This window comes from Arachis ipaensis, chromosome B10 (genome assembly GCF_059453495.1).
Source record: "Arachis ipaensis isolate K30076 ecotype BB chromosome B10, ASM5945349v1, whole genome shotgun sequence".
NCBI classification, from domain to species: Eukaryota; Viridiplantae; Streptophyta; class Magnoliopsida; order Fabales; family Fabaceae; genus Arachis; species Arachis ipaensis.
In genome coordinates this window covers 65,273,274-65,293,268 of record NC_142435.1, presented here as the reverse complement: position 1 = coordinate 65,293,268, position 19,995 = coordinate 65,273,274, and the positions used below count along the sequence as shown (strand labels likewise).

General features: G+C 39.4%; 2 protein-coding genes across 2 annotated transcripts; both read left to right on the top strand.

Annotated features, from left to right (window-relative positions):
• The first annotated feature begins 397 nt into the window (after positions 1-397).
• On the top strand, positions 398-1,492 carry LOC107620652 (uncharacterized). Its single transcript, XM_016322784.1, has one exon. It carries the CDS (start codon positions 398-400, stop codon positions 1,490-1,492), a length of 1,095 nt encoding a protein of 364 aa, XP_016178270.1.
• A 10,925-nt stretch (positions 1,493-12,417) lies between these two features.
• Positions 12,418-14,137, top strand: LOC148580330 (uncharacterized). The gene is made up of 2 exons (XM_088491992.1): positions 12,418-13,089; positions 13,238-14,137. Exons 1-2 carry the CDS (start codon positions 12,418-12,420, stop codon positions 14,135-14,137), a joined length of 1,572 nt encoding a protein of 523 aa, XP_088348118.1.
• The last annotated feature ends 5,858 nt before the right edge of the window (positions 14,138-19,995 follow it).

The window sequence follows — 19,995 nt, the reverse complement described above, 5'->3', positions numbered from 1 at the left end:
TACGAAGTGGAAAGATCATTCACATGACTGATGAGTTATCAAATGTGAATGGTGGTTCATCCACCAATGATAGCATACCGATTTCCATGCAACAAGCTGACGTGTCTTCACGTTCGGAAGGTGCAATTGGGACTGAAAGTATAGTCGTTACGACTATCCAAACTGGAAATATTGGACGTAATACTCGTCCACGTGGTCCTGTGCCACCATATCAACCTCCGTTAACCGCTGGTTGGCCTCCTTATGTTCTTCCTCCTGGTTATACCCACCGGTGGGTGGTTTTATGCCGCCTGTCCATTTTAGGAATGTAAATAGAGCGAATAATGTTCAAAACCCATAGCATTCCGAGTATTCTTGTGATTATCATGTGGGCTATACTTCGAATGCTGCGAATTTGATGGCAGTATATCGACAACAAGTAGAGGAGAGTCATCATGACTTGGTCAATTTATTGACTCAGCAAATGACTACAATTCTGAATCCCATGATGGCTGATCATGAATCAAGATTCGAGTGTCTTGTTAGACAAGTTGAGAGGATTACTCGAATCGTTGATTATGATGAAGGTAAGAGGCATAATGCCAGGGGAAATAACGAAGTAATGGAAAATATTTTTCAAAATGAAAACCAGATTCCGAATCGAGAAAATCCTCACGTGGTTCCCCGAGGTGAAAATGCTGATGACTATCTAGCCGGATTGCGTGGTGATCGCTATCAAGTTACTAGGATTATTGAAGAAGTGCTAAATCGGGTTGGGCTAAATGTTGGTTTTATGAATCAACCACATTTTGTGTCCACTTTTCCCCAAGTGGTTCAAATGGCTGAAGTGTTAAGAGGGGTGAAAATCCCAAAAATAACAACAAAATTTGCTGGTGAAGTTGGAGAATCAACTACTGAACATGTTGCTCGTTATTTGGTCGAAATTGGGAATCTAGCTAATGATAAAAATTTAAAAATAAAATTTTTTCCTTCATCATTGACAAAGAATGCATTTACTTGGTTTTTGAATCTTAGACCAAGTTCGATTACAATATGGAATCAGTTAAAAACTGCCTTTCACGCTCAGTTCTATCGAGGTGAAATGAACGTAGCAGTTACTGATTTAGTGGCTTTGAAACATGAAGATGGTGAGACCATTGATGATTATTTAATACGTTTCAAAAATTCTAGAAGTAGATGCTATGTGTCATTACCTGAGAATGAGATAGTGAAAATAGCAATTATGGACTTGGGATTTTATATGCGTAGAAAATTGCTTAATGTCTATACTCCCGATTTGGCCCATCTGGCTGAAAAGGTTCGACAGACCGAACTTATGAAAAGAGAAAAAGAGAAATACAGGAGTGAACAGAGATCGAAGAGTAAACCTTTTACTCGAAAAGAAAAGGTTGCTTATGTAACAATGAAGTCTTCCGAAGAAGAATTCGATTTCGAAACAGAAATCGATTTGGCCGAACTTAAGAAGGCCCTCCTTATGTTTGTTCTTTGTTGAAGAAGTTGCCAAGTAATGAAAAGTCGAATGATTCAAAACTAAAAAGTGGGAAAAATATAGTTTTGATATTTCAAAATCTGATAAGATTTTTGATGTATTGCTTAAAGATAAAAAGTTAATTTTACCTGAGGGTAGAACCTTGCTTTCTGTGAAAGATTTAAAAGGAAAGTCTTATTGTAAGTTTCATCAAGCAACAAGTCATTCGACTAATAGTTGTGTCCGTTTCAGGGACTTGATTCAAGAGGCGATAATGGAGGGGTGATTGAAATTCGATGATGGCAAAAAAGAAATGAAGGTTGATATAGATCCCTTCGAAGTTGAGGCCAATTATGTTGAACTTTGCTTTGGAGTAAACATGGTGGGCATGTCCTACGATTTTGATGTGGCTCTCAATGATTTTGAGTCACAGGTCAGATCAGTATACCCTAGAACAGGGGACAGTTTGCTGGACTTCTTAGTTCAGCAGAAGATCAAAGACCGGGAGGTATCTCTGTGTCCACGGTGTAACGCTATTTTTGATGCTGAAGCAGCAGCAATCTTTGAAAAAGAAAGGATGAAGAAAGAGTTGGCTCATAGGGAAGAACAGGCCCGTCAAAAGCAACCACTCAGGCGTATAGAAGGCTCTAGTTCGAAGACCCCTCAAGAGAATGTAAATACACCCTTAAGCCGTTCTCAGGCTATAAGTGTCTAGTGGATCAGGAATTGTCAGGAATTCCAGAAATGTGATCATTTATATCGGCGTAATCCTCAGTAGGGGCATCGAGCACCTTCTTGAAATTAATATGCTTATTATCGAGGTCGTGCCAGGGGTTTTCCTCGAGGAAGAGGAGGAAGAAAAAGTTTCAATTAGAATAAAAAACTTTCAGTTGAGTCAAGAAAAGAATTAAGCAAGGGGGCAACGCCCTCTGTGCATTTAAGAATAGTCTTTCCTTCCGATGGGGAAACTTATTGACGTTAGGATTTTTGCTAGTAAAGAATTTTATAAAAATTGTCGCGTTGTAGATATAGTTTCTAAACCAACAGAAATCTCTTCGTACAAACGTTTCGGTTGTCACAAGTAACAAACCCCTTAAAAATTGATAACCGAAGTATTTAAACCTCGGGTCGTCTTCTCAAGGAACTGCAGGAAAGTATGTTCTTATTATTGGTTATGAAGATTGTAAATCAGGGTTTTGAAGATGAGGAACAAGTGATTTGAATTGCAATTAAAATAAGTAAAAGACTGTAAAATAAATAAATAACTGTAAAATAAACTTTTGGCAAGGTATGAGAAATTAGAAGTCCTATCCGAGTTATCCTTATCAATGATGATGAAGATTGAATCTTAATTCCACTTAGTTAGCCTTTACTTAAAACAAAGAAAGGTCAAGTGACTAATTAGTCTGATCTTCAAATCCTAGTTAATCCCTAAGGAAAGATTGGGATTATTGAAGTTCAATTCAATTAGCAAAGATAGCAATTATCGATCATGTTGAGTTTGATAACTCCTGAGTTACTGATTTCTTAACCAAGACCAAAGGGGAAAAGTAAATCTACTGGAATAAAAATGTCTTCAGATTGGAAGCAACAATAACATAAATAAAAAAAAGTAATAATAAACTGAAATACCTCAAATAACATTAATTCAAAGAATAATCTGTAACATAGAAGAATTCATAAATTAAATTAAAAAAATAAATAAAAAGGAATGTTGAACCTGATAAAAAGATAATCCTGAAAGCAAAGAAATCCTAATCCTAAATCCTAAAAGAGAGAGGAGAGAACCTCTCCCTCAAAACTACATCTAATTCATCAAAAGTAACTAATTGGAGACTCTCCTCTGAATGGATGCATTCCCTCACTTCATAACCTCTGATCTGTGCCTTCTGGACTTGGATTTGGGCCAAAAAGGGCTTCAGAAATCGATGGGAGCGTTTTCTATACTTTCTGGTGCGTGGCCTCTGTCACGCGTCTGCGTGGGTCACACGGTCGCGTCAATTGGAGTTTTCCTTGCCACGCGGTCGCTTCAGTCATGCGTCCGCGTCATATGTGTTTCGCTTAAGGCGCGCGGTCGCGTCACTACCATTTCGTGCTGGCATGCGGCCGTGTCATCCATGCGATCGCGTCACTGCCAGTTTCTTCAAAAACTCCTTTTTGTGCTTTCCTTCCATTTTTGTATGTCTCCTTTTCATCCTTTAAATCATTCCTGCCTTAGAAGATCTGAAACTACTCAACACACGAATCACGGCATCGAATGGAAATAAAGGATAATTAAAATAATTACTTTTAAAGCATAGGAAACATGTTTTTCACATACATCACATAATAAGGAAGGGAAAGTAAAACCATGCAATTTATATGAATAAGTGAGTGAAGGATTGAATAAATCACTTAAATTAGGCATAAAATATATCATAAAATATGGGTTTATCAACCTCTCCACACTTAAACAATAGCATGTCCTCATGCTAAATCCAAGATAAAGAGTAAGGTAAGGTTGAAGTGGTGAAATCTCATGCAATGCAATCTATTCTAAATGCAACTACCTAAATGAATCATGCAATTCTAATTTTTATATTCACTTGTATATAAAACTTACATATAGTTGAATTAATTTACATTCTCAAGGAATCTTATATATAGCCAAACCTTAGATAGTGATAAAGTACCTTTACAATTGAGATGGGAGAGAAAAACATTTTACAATTTTGCAAGACAATTAATAATTTAAGCAGAGATATATGTTGATGAGCTATTGAACCCTCACTGGATTTTGTGTTTACTCTCTAGTCACTCAGTGTTTATTGTGTTAATCACTCTATTCTCCTTTTTATCCTTACTTTCTATAACTTTGTTCTTCATCTAACTAATCAACAATTATAGAATATAGGCATACAAAAATCATGAGGTCTTTTAATTAAGGTTGTAATGGGGCCAAGGTAAAGGTAAGGGTATATGTATAAGGCTAAGTGAGCTAATAAGTGAATCCCTGATTAGTCTAAGATATATATTTTGTAAAGCAAAGTTTCTTTACCTATTTTCCCATATTTTTCCCACTTTTTATGTTACATGCTCATGCATTAGTTTTAATTTTGTCCTATGTGCATTTGCTTTATTTTACATTTGGAGAATTCTTTTGTATCCCCTTTACTCAAATACTGAATTTTTTTTTAATACACATGGTAATTCAATTATTTTGATTTCACATGAGCATGCTTCCCAAAATTTTTATTTTGAAGTATTTTATTCTTTTTAACTTTCTACCCTTTGTTTTTATCATCCATATTCCCAATAGGTTTCCCACACTTAAACAATACACACTTTCTATCTTAAGCTAACCAAGGATTCAACTTGGTATTTTTATTTTGTTTTTCTGCTTAAGCCTAGTAATGTGGTTATAAAACAAGAGGGGAATTAAAGGCTCAAGGGGGCTGACAAGGGTGACGTAAAAGGTAGGCTGATTTGGGAATAGTGAGCTAGAATCAAACAATGGCCTCAATCACTTTCTTGGTATGTATCTATATTCTACAATCAGACATATAGATTAAAACAAAGTAAAGAACACCAGAATAAATAAGAAGGGCGGAACACACAGGAATAAAATATTATCATTTAAGTGTAACCATGCAATTAAGCTCCAAACTCACAGGCTGTGTATTCTCTAACTCAAAAATCATATATCAGTTGTATATGTCAAGCAAGTAAAAATTAAGAGTTCCCATTATTCTCAATGTAAATCTTAAGGTGGCTTTAAAGTTCTAGTGTTTCTCCTTGATGAAATGTTGTTAACTAACTAACATGTAATGCTATATAGACAAGGTGTGGGTTGTTTTTATTCTGTTCAAGTCTCTAGTTTACTTCCTTTTTATATTTTTAATTTAAACTAAGTTATCTTATGCTAAAAAGGGTAAACTATACTAATTAATCCATACTTTCTATAACTAATAAGTTAGAATTGCAACTAAACTACTATCTAAAATATGAACTAAAATGCAAAATATAGAAATATAGTAGAAATACATGAAAATAGCAATGTATAAGTACTGAAAAAATAAAAATAAAAATAAAAATAAAAATAAAGAGAACAATACAGAAAAATAATAAAGTAAAAAGAGTCTGTAGTGGTTCACCAAAAAAAATATACGTCAGAGATGGCGACCTCCCCACACTTAATATGAAGCATCGTCCCTGATGCTCACTCAAGCAAGGTGTGAAGGGGTGTCATCATCGGAAGGATGGGTAGCTGGGGTCTCTATGGTGGTGGTCTGAGGATCTGCCTGCTGCAGAGGAGGTGCTGACTCAATAGGGATCTCTGGGTCTGTAGCCTGAATCTGATGTGGGGCCTCCTCTGATGTGATGTAGCCTGCTCTATGCCTGCCTGTGCAGCCTCTCTCTGTGGACGGGTCTCTGCCTCGTGATCATCCGCCTCCTCCTCAGATGGCTCTGATGGAGTGTCAGGCTCGGAGGGGATGTCGCTGCCAGAACGAATCATCAGCTTCAGGTGCTCATAGCATCGCTTGCTGCGACGCTCAGATCTCTCGTATCGCCGCCGGTTGCGGCGCTCCATCTGGTTTAACTGCCGAAACAGGTGGTGCACTAAGTGATAAACTGGCTCTGAGGCAGGTGGAGGTGTAGTGGTGGTAGCAGGGGTAGCTGTAGAGGAAGAGGGGCCGGCAGATGGTGTGGCTGTCTCATCAGTAGGAGTGAGGAATGGAGGTCTTTAGCCCAAAGCCAGAAAGTTCCTGCTGTGAGGGATAATTTTCTTGCATTCTGCAGCAGGTGGCTTCTCATCAGCATCCTCCCAAGGCACGTCAGCTCGACGGCCAAGCTGTGTAATCAGATATAGAAAGGGGAGAGTGCCTCAGACGTAGACCCTGGCCATGTAGTACCGAATAAAGCATGGCAAGTATAGGTCCTTACCCTCCATCACACACCATAGGAGGGTGATCATAGCGGCAGGTAGCTCCGTCTCGTGAGTACTCGGCATAATAAAGTTGCTTAGGATCTGATGTCATAGCCGAGCCTCATCATTCAAGTATGCTCGCTTGATTCCCTTAGGCATGGTGGTGTTCTGAACCATGACCCATGGAACAGTCGGGTCAAGGGCGATCCTTGCCTTGACGGCATCCCAGTCAAATTTCATGAAGCGCATGTCCTTCTCAGCCTGTTAATAACCATCTGGCTGATCGGATTTAGGCAGGAGCTTCAAAACATCCTCTATGGCCTCTTCAGTAACCAGTATTTGCTTCCCTCTTAGGTTTACTGCATCTAGGGAAGTTTTGAAGTAATTGCAATAAAATTCCCGTACCCAAGATGCATTGACCTCAGTCAGGTTTCTCTCCAAGAAGAACTAGCCTCTTTGTTTGATTTGATCAGAGGTGTATTACTGGAGTTCTTCTGGGATCTTCAGAGTCCTCTCCAGGTACAGGTTCCTGGAGGTTGCAAACACCGGATACTTCAGCTCGCAGTATCAGTTTGCAAACTTAATGGGATCAGTAGTAGGGAGTAGCTGGTCAGCCTTCTCCTGCGGGGTAAAGTGTTTCTCCCGCCAGGAGTCATCATGCATGATGTCCAGGATGGACATGGAGGATTCTCCTCTTTTCTGTTTGCTAGTTGTTGCCTTTCCTTTTCCCTTTCTTTGGGTGTCAGACATCCTGAAAAATAGAAAACCAGGATATAATAAAAACAGGAAAACAAGTAGGCAAATCACAAAATAAGCATATAATGGCAAATGAGCAGTGGAGTAATGAAAATGAGTTAAGTAAATGTGCATTAAGGATTGTATAGGAAATAGAAAACTGAGAAAAAAAATTCACAATCCAAAATGTATTAGAAATCATGTTAATTAGGAAAATGTATCATTATGCCTTGGTTAGAAGGTTAAAGAGAATAGTGAAAAACCAATAAAGATGTTTTGAAAGGTAAGTAGGTTAGGAATGAAAAAAAAAGAGTTTAGGAAGTTAAAATTTGTGAATTAGTAAAAAGTGGGTTAGAGTAAGTGGCATGATGATCATTTTCTAAGTAACAAGCATTCTCAATTAGAAGCTACAGTTAACTCATATCCAAACAAGGGAATCAGGTTGATGATGAATCAAAAATTGGAAGCTAAACATCAAAAACGCAGATTATGAACTAGGAAATCAAAAAGAATAAGAAAGCTTGCCCTGGTATTCATGAATTGGTTTGGTAAAAGCAGAGTAAAGTAGAGTTCAAAGTGCCAAAACCAAGACATGAATGGAAACAAAATAGTCTACAGAAAATTGGACAGCATTCCGACTAAAATTGGATGTTCCCAGAAAATAAACAGTAAGCAGGACAGTTCATATGAATTAAAACAAACTGCAATTAGATATGAACAAGAAATAACATTCATAATAGCAGCATGAACAGTACGAACAGCATATGAACAAAACTAACATCACAGCAACAGCAGAATTGCGAAAATTAGAAAACAAGAAGTACGAACAGCGCAATTAAACAGGCCTAAATCCACTAACCACATCCTAAGCTACCTAACAACCTAGAATCCACTACAACATGCATATCTAACTAGCCTAAATATGAACATAAACAGAAAAATATGTAATTAACTAGGAATTGAAAGAAAGGTGGCGTTTGCCGGAACCTGGAAGGCGTATGAAAGAAGGTGGGGCAGAGAGGTGGCTGGGAGATGGTGGTGGTGGTGGCTGACGCGGTGGTTGATGGTGGTTGTGCGGCGGTGAGGGCTGTTCGGAGGCAGGGGGTTTGGGGGGTAATGTGGGTAGGGGGAAGGAAGGGAAGGGGGCGTTGGTGGCGGTCGGAGGCGCGGAGGTGACAGCGGCGCGGTGGGTGTGGCAGTCGCGGAGGGGGGCAGTGGTGGTGGAGGGAAGAAGAGGAAGAAAGAGGGGGAAGGGGGAAGGGGGTTGGCATGGTAGTGGGTTCTGGGTGGTCAACGAGGGTGGCGGTGGTCGGTGGTGGTGGCTGGAAGTTGGTGGTGGTTGGTTGGAGAGAAGAGAGTAAGGAGAAGGGGCTGGGGGGCGCGAATGGGTAGGGTTTGCGTGACAGGGGGTTATGGAATTTGAATCCACGGGATCGCGTGGGGCACGCGGTCGCGTGGCTGGGGTGGAATGGGAGTTGACGCGATTGCGTGAGTGATGCGATCGCATAGAATGGGAGAAAGGATGAATGACGCGGTCGCATGAGGCATGCGACCGCGTCGCTGGAAATTGTGCTAAACGCGCAATTCCATCGTTGTTTCAGCGCAACTCTCTATCTCCTTTGGGGTGTTGTGCAATCCATGCGACGCGATTGCGTCGCTCACGCTGTCGCGTGGGATTGGTGTTGTGCAAGTAACATGATCGCGTCAGGGACATGACCGCGTGGGTCGTTTTGTGCGAAACGCACAATAGCCGCATGATTCCAGCCCAACTTTCTGGGCGTTGGATCCTTACACCGATTTCCAGATCACGTGGCCGCGATTGCATGAGTGATGCAGTCGCGTCGCACGCCCTTTCTTTTTTTTTTTTTTATTTTATGCAGGTATGCAATTATGCAGTATGCAGTGCGAATGAATAATATTCAGGTTCAATTGAAAAGGAAAACAAAAATAAATAACACAAAATAAAACTGAAAAAAAAATGACCATACCATGGTGGGTTGTCTCCCACCTAGCACTTTTAGTTAAAGTCCTTAAGTTGGACATTGGATGAGCTTCCTGTTAAGGCGGCCTATGCTTAAATTCATCCAGAAATCTCCACCAATTCTTGGAATGCCAATAGCCTCCGGGGTCCCAAACTAGGCATGTAAAGCTTCTGAGTAGCTTCAAACAGATTGTCAGGCTCCCGGGGTGACGAATGTCGGAATAAATTCCAGGATCCTAAACTTTACTTCTAAATCTGCCTCCGTCTTGATTTATATTTTTCCATCCGGGCAGTTTAGAAGTTAGATTCTCACCAAGATAACCAAACGTTTTCCGAGATCCTTTCGATTGGACATGAAACCAATCCTTGCAGTTCGAATTGAAGCGTGGAACCTTATTGAACCTTGTACACCAGCTTTGAGTGCGAGCCATTTCCCTCTTACTCTTAAAGCCGCAGAGAGCTCTAAGCTGGCCATCTGTTTCAAGCAAACCATATTCAAGTGGGAAGATAAAGCTAAAGGTTAAGGATTGTACCCATTTGAAGCTTGTATTGGGTGGTAATGGCCTTGGGATAGGTGTTTCCGGTGGTTCTGTGAGTTCTACTCCCTTGTGCTCTTTGGTGAATTTCTTCACTTCCTTGCAGACTTCTTCAATTGCATCCATGTCCTGATCAAAGCCTTCTATGTCTTCCTCGTCACTTAAGTCATAAACAGGAGGTTGAGAGAAATCTACCTCTGCATCATCTTCGTATTCACTTGGGAAAGATTCTTCGATCTCAGAGAATTCACTTACTGATGCAAGTTCATTACTGGGAGAACTTGAGATTATCATCATCAAGGAAACTTACTTCTTGGATTATTTCGTCTAGTTCTTCAAAAAAGACTTGCTTTGGGAGTTGTGCACTATCCTACTTAGCATTAATTGTAACGCTTTTGACAGAATTCTCTATAACTCTGGATTCCCATGGAAGTTCAGCGTCTCCTAAGTCTTCAACCAACTCTTCTTTGTTTACAATGACAGCTTCCTCTACTTGTTCCAGTACGAAGTCATACCCTGTTCTGTCCACTGGAGTTTCTAGTATCTCCTTCATACTACGCTCTTCCTTAGATTGTCCACATGGGGCTGTGGGTGGTCCTTGAATGTTCGAACGTCTAGAAGATAATTGATTTACAACTTGCTCCAGTTGATGAAGGGTTGTTTGAAGTTGATCTACTGTTTCCTTGAGGCGAACCTCTGATTCTTGGGGTGATAGATTTGGACGTGGTATATGGGGAAGTGGTGGTATTTGGGAGTAATTGGATTTGAATTTGGGTAGATGAGGATCATATGGTAGTGAATGGTGAAAAAGAGCTTGTGAGTGTGGTGGTGCGAAGTTATGTTGAGAGGATGGCCTATAAGCACAGGGTGGGGCTTGTTGGTAACCACAAGGTTGTCCACCATGTCTATTGGTTTGGTATGCATTGTAGAATGGTCTTTGTCCATGATATCTTAGAGGGTGTTGTTGCCTAAAGGGTTGATCAGATCCTCTTGGCTCCATCCATCTTTGATTGCTCTGACCTTGATGCATGTTCCTATTATAACTTTTACTCCTTTCAACAATATCAGAACCAAACTCAAAGCGAGAGGAGTGAGAATTCATAGTAGCTAATGGAAGTAAAAGGAGAGAATAATGATAAATAAACAAGTAAAAGAAAAATATTTACAATAACCAATAATAAGGCACACGATTGCAGTTCCCCGGCAACGGCACCATTTTGACGTTAGGATTTTTGCTAGTAAAGAATTTTATAAAAATAGTAGCGTTGTAGATATAGTTTCTAAACCAACAGAAATCCCTTTGTACAAACATTTTGGTTGTCACAAGTAACAAACCCCTTAAAAATTGATAACCGAAGTATTTAAACCTCGGGTCATCTTCTCAAGGAACTGCAGGGAAGTATGTTCTTATTATTGGTTATGAAGATTGTAAATCGGGGTTTTGAAGATGAGGAACAAGTGATTTGAATTGCAATTAAAATAAGTAAAAGACCGTAAAATAAATAAATAACTGTAAAATAAACTTTTGGCAAGGTATGAGAAATTAGAAGTCCTATCCTAGTTATCCTTATCAATGATGATGAAGATTGAATCTTAATTCCACTTAGTTAGCCTTTACTTAAAGCAAAGAAAGGTCAAGTGACTAATTAGTCTGATCTTCAAATCCTAGTTAATCCCTAAAGAAAGATTGGGATTATTGAAGTTCAATTCAATTAGCAAAGATAGTAATTATCGATCATGTTGAGTTTGATAACTCCTGAGTTACTGATTTCTTAACCAAGACCAAAGGGGAAAAGTAAATCTACTGGAATAAAAATGTCTTCAGATTGGAAGCAACAGTAACATAAATAAAAAAAGCAATAATAAACTGAAATACCTCAAATAACATTAATTCAAAGAATAATCTGTAACATAGAAGAATTCATAAATTAAATTAAGAAAATAAATAAAAAAGAATGTTGAACCTGATAAAAAAATAATCCTGAAAGCAAAGAAATCCTAATCCTAAATCTTAAAAGAGAGAGGAGAGAACCTCTCCCTCAAAACTACATCTAATTCATCAAAAGTAACTAATTGGAGACTCTCCTCTGAATGGATGCATTCCCTCACTTCATAACCTCTGATCTGTGCCTTCTGGACTTGGATTTGGGCCAAAAAGGGCTTCAGAAATCGCTGGAAACATTTTCTGTACTTTTTGGTGCGTGGCCTCTGTCACGCATCCGCGTGGGTCACGCGGTCGTGTCAATTGGAGTTTTTCTTGCCACGCGGTTGCTTCAGTCATGCGTCTGCGCCAATCACGCGGTCGCGTCACTACCATTTCGTGCTGGCATGCGGCCGCGTCGTCCATGCGATCGCGTCACTGCCAGTTTCTTCAAAAACTCCATTTTATGCTTTCCTTCCATTTTTGTATGTCTTCTTTTCATCCTTTAAATCATTCCTGCCTTAGAAGATCTGAATCTACTCAACACACGAATCACAGCATCGAATGGAAATAAAGGGTAATTAAGATAATTACTTTTAAATCATAGGAAACATGTTTTTCACATACATCACATAATAAGGAAGGGAAAGTAAAACCATGCAATTTATATGAATAAGTGAGTGAAGGATTGAATAAATCACTTAAATTAGGCACAAAATATATCATAAAATATGGTTTATCACTTATCCTAAAGAGATTTCATCACCTGCCAAGATGTAAAAGGGCAAGGCAATAGCCCAGTCCTCTGGAGTTGAAAAACACAAAGATGTTGATGTGGGTGAGGAATATTTCGATGAGGGCGATGATGACATGGTTGGGACGATATCAATCATTCCTACCAAGTATTTGGGGGAATATGAAGGAGATCCTGATGTGGATTATGATTCGGAGGATGAGGAAGCTTTTTCCTTCATTCGAATCGAGGATGAGCCAGGCTATTTTTTACGGCCTACTGAGAAGCAAATGTCTCACCTTCACCCACTTTACATAACAACTACTCTGAGTGGGATAAAAGTGAATAAGGTCCTGATTGACGGTGGTGCTGCAATTAGTCTACTGCCAGAAAGGATGCTAATTAAAGTAGGGAAGCATCCGGACCATTTAGTCCCTACGAATATTTCTGTGACAGATTTTAGTGGGGCTTCAACTGCCAGGGTATTGGTGACTCTGACTGTAAAGGTTGGCTTATCTGAGCGTAACACTGTCTTCGTAGTGGTCCCTTCGAAAGCAAGTTATAATGCTTTGTTGGGGCGAGATTGGATACACGGTGTGGGAGCTGTGCCTTCTACTGTGCTTCAAAGTGTTCTTCTATGGACCAGTGAGGGTAAACCTGAAACCGTCAAGGCAGATTCGAATTTATATGTCGAACAAATGCATGTCAATTTTAAGATTTATAATCGTAAGTTAAAGCCCTTAGATGTTGATCGATCACTAAGTTCTTATAATTGTGAAGGGTGCTACTTGTCCACAGAAGGCCTTTCGGTGAAGTTGCGTTATCTTATGTTGGACTTTGAACCAACTGGTTGGGATTGCTCCTCTTGAAGACTTGGAAAGGATTGCTCCATGGACCAGGTTGAGGAAGTTTCTGACTACCTGGTAACATTTCAAAATTATTTTAAGTAATTTGCAGTTACTAGAAAATAAAGATGATTCTCCTGATGAAGTTGAATCAAATAGGGTTAGTAAACTTATTAATGATAGTATGTTTGATTCGATGCTTCCATTCAAATTTAGTTATGATTTCCCTATTTCTTGTAATGAAACTCATGATGTGAGCTGGGCTGCCGATTTAATAGCAGAGGCCCATTGTGTAGAAAATAAGAATAGTAATGATTTGGTCGAAAGTCGAGTTTCTTCTATTTCTCATGATTCTATTGATTTTACTTTCGATTGTATTTATGATTTGGAACCTTTGGGATTTGAAAAATATTCAATTAAAGAGGATGATCACTATAAAGGGTTCGAATCTCAGGATCCTTTCGAGGAAATTAATTTAGGGACTCATGATGACGTTCAAATTACATATATATGTAAAGATCTTATTGATCCTTTTCGAACTGACCTTTTCAATTTTTTACTTGAGTTCAAAGATTGCTTTGCGTGGGATTACCATGAGATGCCTGGTCTCGATCGTTTATTAATAGAACATCGATTAGCATTAAAGCCCAATGCTCAACCTGTGAAGCAAACCCCAAGACGTTTTGCTCCTGAAATCAATGTGAAAATAAAAAAAGAAATAGAATGCTTGATCAAGGCAAAATTTATTCGAACTGCACGATATGTGGAGTGGGTATCGAATATTGTTCCTGTGATGAAGAAAAATGGGAAGTTAAGGGTGTGTATCGATTTTCGAGATTTAAATAATGCTACCCCAAAGGATGAATATTTTATGCCGATTGCAGAAATGTTAATCGATTCTACGGCAGGAAATGAAATTCTTAGTTTCATGGACGGTTATTCTGGAGATAACCAAATCTTTATTGCGGAAGATGACGTGGCTAAAACTACCTTTCGTTGTCCTGGGCATTAGGTGCGTATGAGTGGGTGGTTATGCCTTTTGGTTTGAAGAATGCTGGGGCAACATATCAGCGTGCCACGAATGCCATTTTTCATGAGTTTATTGGGAAGTTTATGGAGGTGTATATTGATGATGTAATGGTAAAATCGATTTCTGTGGGTCAGCATATAGACCATTTAAGAAAAGCATTCCTTACTATGAGGAAGAAAGGATTAAAAATGAATCCTTTGAAATGTGCTTTTGGGGTATCAGCTGGAAACTTCTTAGGCTTTGTTGTTCATAAAAAGGGGATAGCTATTGATAAAAATAAATCAGATACGATATTAGCATTATCTGCACCCAAATCGAAGAAGGAAGTACAATCATTTTTTGGAAAAGTAAATTACATAAGGAGATTCATTTCGAATCTTTTGGATTGAACTAGGGTATTCGCGCCTTTGGTGAAATTAAAAAATGGTTCAAAATTCGAATGGACCACAGAGCATCAATCAGCGTTTGATTCGATTAAGTCATATTTATCAAAAGCTCTAATTATGGCGAATGTACGTCCATCTAAACCTTTAAAATTATATATTACAGCATCTGAAAACACTATAGGGTGTATGTTTGCTGGTGCACGGAAATCGTGATTCACACTTTTCACATCTCCGCACAACTAACCAGCAAGTGCACTGGGACGTCCAAGTAATAAACCTTACGTGAGTAAGGATCGATCCCACGGAGATTGTTGGCTTGAAGCATGCTATGGTCATCTTGTAAATCTCAGTCAGGCAGATTCAAATGGTTATGAGGTTTTGGTAATGAAAATATAAATAAAACATAAAATAAAATAAAGTTACTTATGTAATTTACTGGTGGGAATTTCAGATAAGCGTATGGAGATGCTTTGTTGCTTTTGAACCTCTGCTTTCCTATTGCCTTCTTCCAACCATGCGTTACTTCCTTCCATGGCAAGCTGTAAGATCCTCTCAGTGAAAATGGTCCTCTATGGTTTCTGCACGGCTAATCAACTGTCGGATTTCTCGTCTCGGATGAAAAATACCAGGTATAGCTACTGCATGACTAATCATCTGTCGGTTCCCACTAGCGTCGGAATAGAATCCATTGATCCTTTTGCACACTGTCACTTGCGCCCAATATTTGCAGGTTTGAAGCTCGTCACAGTCATCCCTTCCCGGATCCTACTCGAAATACCACAGACAAGGTTTAGACTTTCCGGATCCCAGGAATGTTGCCAATAATTCTAGCCTATACCATGAAGATACTAATCTCACGGACTCGGTCCGTGTATTAGATATCCAAGAGAATATACTCTGGCTGTCGTCCAATGACTACATTGAACATCATGTAGACCGCTTGGTGGTTGTCAGGCACGCGATCTTGGCTAAGCGAGTAACAAAGATTGGGTGATTGTCATGGGTCACCCCTTCATTCTGACTTAACTGAATTAAGTACGAGAGTATATCTTGGAGAAGAAGTAGGCATGAATTGAATAGAAAACAGTAGTAATTGTATTAATTCATGAAGAACAGTAGAGCTCCACACCTTAATCTATGGGGTGTAGAAACTCCACCGTAGAAAATACATAAGTGAAAAAAGTCTAGGCATGGCCGTGAGGCCAGCCTCCAAACGTGAACAATGGTCTATGATAGCATAGATTCCAAAGATATAAAATAAATCTCTAAAAGTAGTTTTTATACTAAACTAGTAACCTAGGTTTACAGAAAATGAGTAACTAAGTGCAGATAGTGTAGAAATTCACTTCTGGGGCCCACTTGGTGTGTGCTTGGATTGAGAATTGAGCTTTACACGTGCATAGGCTGTTCTTGGAGTTAAACGCCAGCTTTGGTGCCAGTTTGGGCGTTTAACTCCAATTCTGGTGCCAGTTTGGGTGTTTTACGCCAAGATATTTTAGGCTGGCTTTGGACACCAGTTTGGGCCATTCAATCTTGAGGAAAGTATGGACTATTATATATTGCTGCAAAGCCCAGGATGTCTACTTTCCAACGCAATTAAGAGCGTGCCAATTAAGCTTCTGTAGCTATAGAAAATTCACTTCGAGTGCAGGAGGGTCAGAATCCAACAGCATCTGCAGTCCTTTTTCAGCCTATGAATCAGATTTTTGCTCAGGTCCCTCAATTTCAGTCAGAAAATACCTAAAATCACAGAAAAACACACAAACTCATAGTAAAGTCTAGAAATGTGATTTTTGAATAAAAACTAATAAAAATATAACAAAAAGTAACCAAAATATATTAAAAACTATGTAAAAACAATGCCAAAAAGGGTATAAATTATCCGCTCATCACAACACCAAACTTAAATTGTTGCTTGTCCCCAAGCAACTAAAAACAAAATAGGATAAAAAGAAGAGAATATACAATAAATTCCAAACTTATCAATGAAGATTAGCTTCAATTAGATGAGCAGGACTTGTAGCCTTTTTGCTTCTGAATAGTTTTGGCATCTCACTTTATCCTTTGAAGTTCAGAATGATTGGCATCTATAGGAACTCAGAATTCATATAGTGTTATTGATTCTCTTAGTTCAGTATGTTGATTCTTGAACACAGCTACTTTATGAGTCTTGGCCGTGACCCTAAGCATTTTGTTTTCCAGTATTACCACCAGATACATAAATGCCACAGACACATAACTAGGTGAACCTTTTCAGATTATGACTCAGCTTTGCTAGAGTCCCCAGTTAGAGGTGCCCAGAGCTCTTAAGCACACTCTTTTTGCTTTGGACCATGACTTTAACCGCTTAGTCTCAAGCTTTTCACTTGACACCTTCACGCCACAAGCACATGGTTAGGGACAACTTGATTTAGCCGCTTAGGCTTGGATTTTATTCCTTTGGGCCCTCCTATCCATTAATGCTCAAAGCCTTGGATCCTTTTTACCCTTGCCTTTTGGTTTAAAGGGTTATTGGCTTTTTCTGCTTGCTTTTTCTTTCTCTTTCTCTTTTTTTCTTTATTTTTTTCGCCATTTTTTTCAGCAAGCTTTTCACTGCTTTTTCTTGCTTCAAGAATCAATTTTATGATTTTTCAGATTATCAATAACATTTCTCCTTTTTCATCTATTCTTTCAAGAGCCAACAATTTTAACATTCATAAACAACAAATTCAAAAATATGCACTGTTCAAGCATTCATTCAGAAAACAAAAAGTATTGCCACCACATCAAAATAATTAAACTAATTTCAAGATAGAATTCGAAATCATGCACTTCTTGTTCTTTTTCAAAAAACATTTTTCATTTAAGAAAGGTGAAGAATTCATAGGACATTCATAGCTTTAAGACATAGACACTAGACACTAATGATCATGTAATAAAGACACAAACATAGACAAAAAAAGGAAATTAAGGAACGGATCCACCTTAGTGATGGCGGCTAGTTCTTCCTCTTGAAGATCTTATGGAGTGCTTGAGCTCCTCTATGTCTCTTCCTTGCCTTTGTTGCTCCTCCCTCATGGCTCTTTGGTCTTCTCTAATTTCATGAAGGAGGAGGGAATGCTCTTGGTGCTCCATCCTTAGTTGTCCCATGTTGGAACTTAATTCTCCTAAGCAGGTGTTGATTTGCTCCTAATAATTTTGTGGAGGAAAATGCATCCCTTGAGGCATCTCAGGGATTTCTAGATGAGAAACTTCCTCATGCTCTTGTTGAGGTCCATGAGTGGGCTCTCTTGTTTGCTCCATCCTTTTCTTAGTGATGGGCTTGTCTACTTCAATGAGGATGTCTTCCTCTATGACAATTCCAGCTGAATTGTATAGGGTACAAATGAGATGAGGAAAGGCTAACCTTGCCAAAGTAGAGGGCTTGTCCGCCACCTTGTAGAGTTCTAGGGATATAATCTCATGAACTTCTACTTCCTCTCCATTCATGATGCTATGGATCATGATAGCCCGGTCTATTGTAATTTCAGACCGGTTGCTAGTAGGAATGATAGAGCGTTGGATGAACTCCAACCATCCCCTAGCCACGGGTTTAAGGTCAAGCCTTCTTAGTTGAACTGGCTTGCCTCTTGAGTCTCTCTTCCATTGAGCTCCTTCCACACAGATGTCCATAAGGACTTGGTCTAACCTTTGATCAAAGTTGACCCTTCTAGTGAAAGGGTAAGGATCTCCTTGCATTACTGGCAAGTTGAATGCCAACCTCACATTTTCCGGACTGAAATCCAAGTAATTCCCCTGAACCATTGTAAGCCAATTCTTTGGGTTCGGGTTCATACTTTGGTCATGGTTCCTAGTGATCCATGCATTAGCATAGAACTCTTGAACCATTAAGATTTCGACTTGTTGAATTGGATTAGTGAGAGTTTTCCAACCTCTTCTTTGAATCTCATGTCGGATCTCCGGATATTCACTCTTTTTGAGCTTGAAGGAGACCTCGGGGATCACCTTTTTCTTGGCCACAACTTCATAGAAGTGGTCTTGATGGACCTTTGAGATGAATCTCTCCATCTCCCATGACTCAGAGGTGGAAGCAATTACCTTCCCTTTCCTCTTTTTAGTGGTTTCTCCAGCCTTAGGTGCCATTAATGGTTATGGAAAAATAGAAAAGCAGAGCTTTTTTCATACCAAACTTAAAAGTTTTGCTCGTCCTCAAGCAAAAGTAGAAAGAAAGGAGTATAAGAAGAAGAAATGGAGGAGATGGAGGGAGGTGAGTGGTTCGCCAAAGGAGGAAAGAAGTGTTTGTGATGTGTGAAAAGGAAGGTAGTGAGGATGGGTATTTATAGGATAGGGAGAGAGATGGAATTCGGTCATGGGTGGGTGGGTTTGGGAGGGAAGTGGTTTTAATTTGAATGTTGAGGTAGGTGGGGTTTTATGATGGATGGATGTGAGTGGTGAAAAGATTATGGAGAAGAGGGTAAGATTGGATAGGTGGAGGGTATTTGGGGAAGAGTTATTGATGTGATAGGTCAAAGGTATATAGGAAAGAGTGATATGAAAAGGTGTGAAGAGGAGAGAAGAAGAGGTGGGGTAGGTGGGGATCTTGTGGGGTCCACAGATCCTGAGGTGTCAAGAAATTTGAGTCCGTGCACCATTCTGGCATTCAAATGCCCATTCTTCCAATTCTGGCATTTAACGCCAGTTCTGATACCTTTCCTGGTGTTAAACGCCACTCTGCTGCCCATTTCTGGCGTTTAATGCCAGCCAGATGCCAGACAGCCCTTTCTGGCATTAAACACCCAGAGTGCTGCCCATTCTGGCATTTAACGCCCAGATGCTGCCAGGTTGGGCGCTAAACGCCCATTCTGCTATCCTTACTGGCGTTTAAAGGCCAGTAAGCCTGTCCTCCAGGGTGTGCTATTTTTAATGCTATTTTTCATTCTGTTTTTGACTTTTCAGTTGTTTTATGACTTCACATGATCATCAACCTAAAGAAAACATAAAGTAACAATGGAAAATAAAATAAATATAATTAAATAACATTGGGTTGCTGATATGCGAAATTGTTACTTAGGTTGTGAATTATTGTTCGAAATTGATTCCCTGGCGATGGCACCAAAAATGGATGCACAAAACCATGGTCTAAATATATCTTCACAACTTCGCATAACTAACCAGCAAGTGCACTGGGTCGTCCAAGTAATAAACCTTACGTGAGTAAGGGTCGATCCCACAGAGATTGTTGGTATGAAGCAAGCTATGGTCACCTTGTAAATCTCAGTCAGGCAGATATAAAATAGTTATGGAGTTTTCGAAATTAATACTAAAATAAGGATAGAAATACTTATGTAAATCATTGGTGAGAATTTCAGATAAGCATATGGAGATGCATTCATTCCTCTGAACCTCTACTTTCCTGCTGTCTTCATCTAATCCGTCTTACTCCTTTCTATGGCTGGCTTTATGTAAGGATGTCAC

Coding starts and splice junctions, on each gene's coding strand:
- LOC107620652 (XM_016322784.1), top strand. CDS start 398: ATGGCAGTATATCGACAACAAGTAGAGGAGAGTCATCATGACTTGGTC.
- LOC148580330 (XM_088491992.1), top strand. CDS start 12,418: ATGGTTGGGACGATATCAATCATTCCTACCAAGTATTTGGGGGAATAT. Junction 13,090..13,237: donor TGTCCACAGAAGGCCTTTCG/GTGAAGTTGCGT, acceptor AGTAATTTGCAG/TTACTAGAAAATAAAGATGA.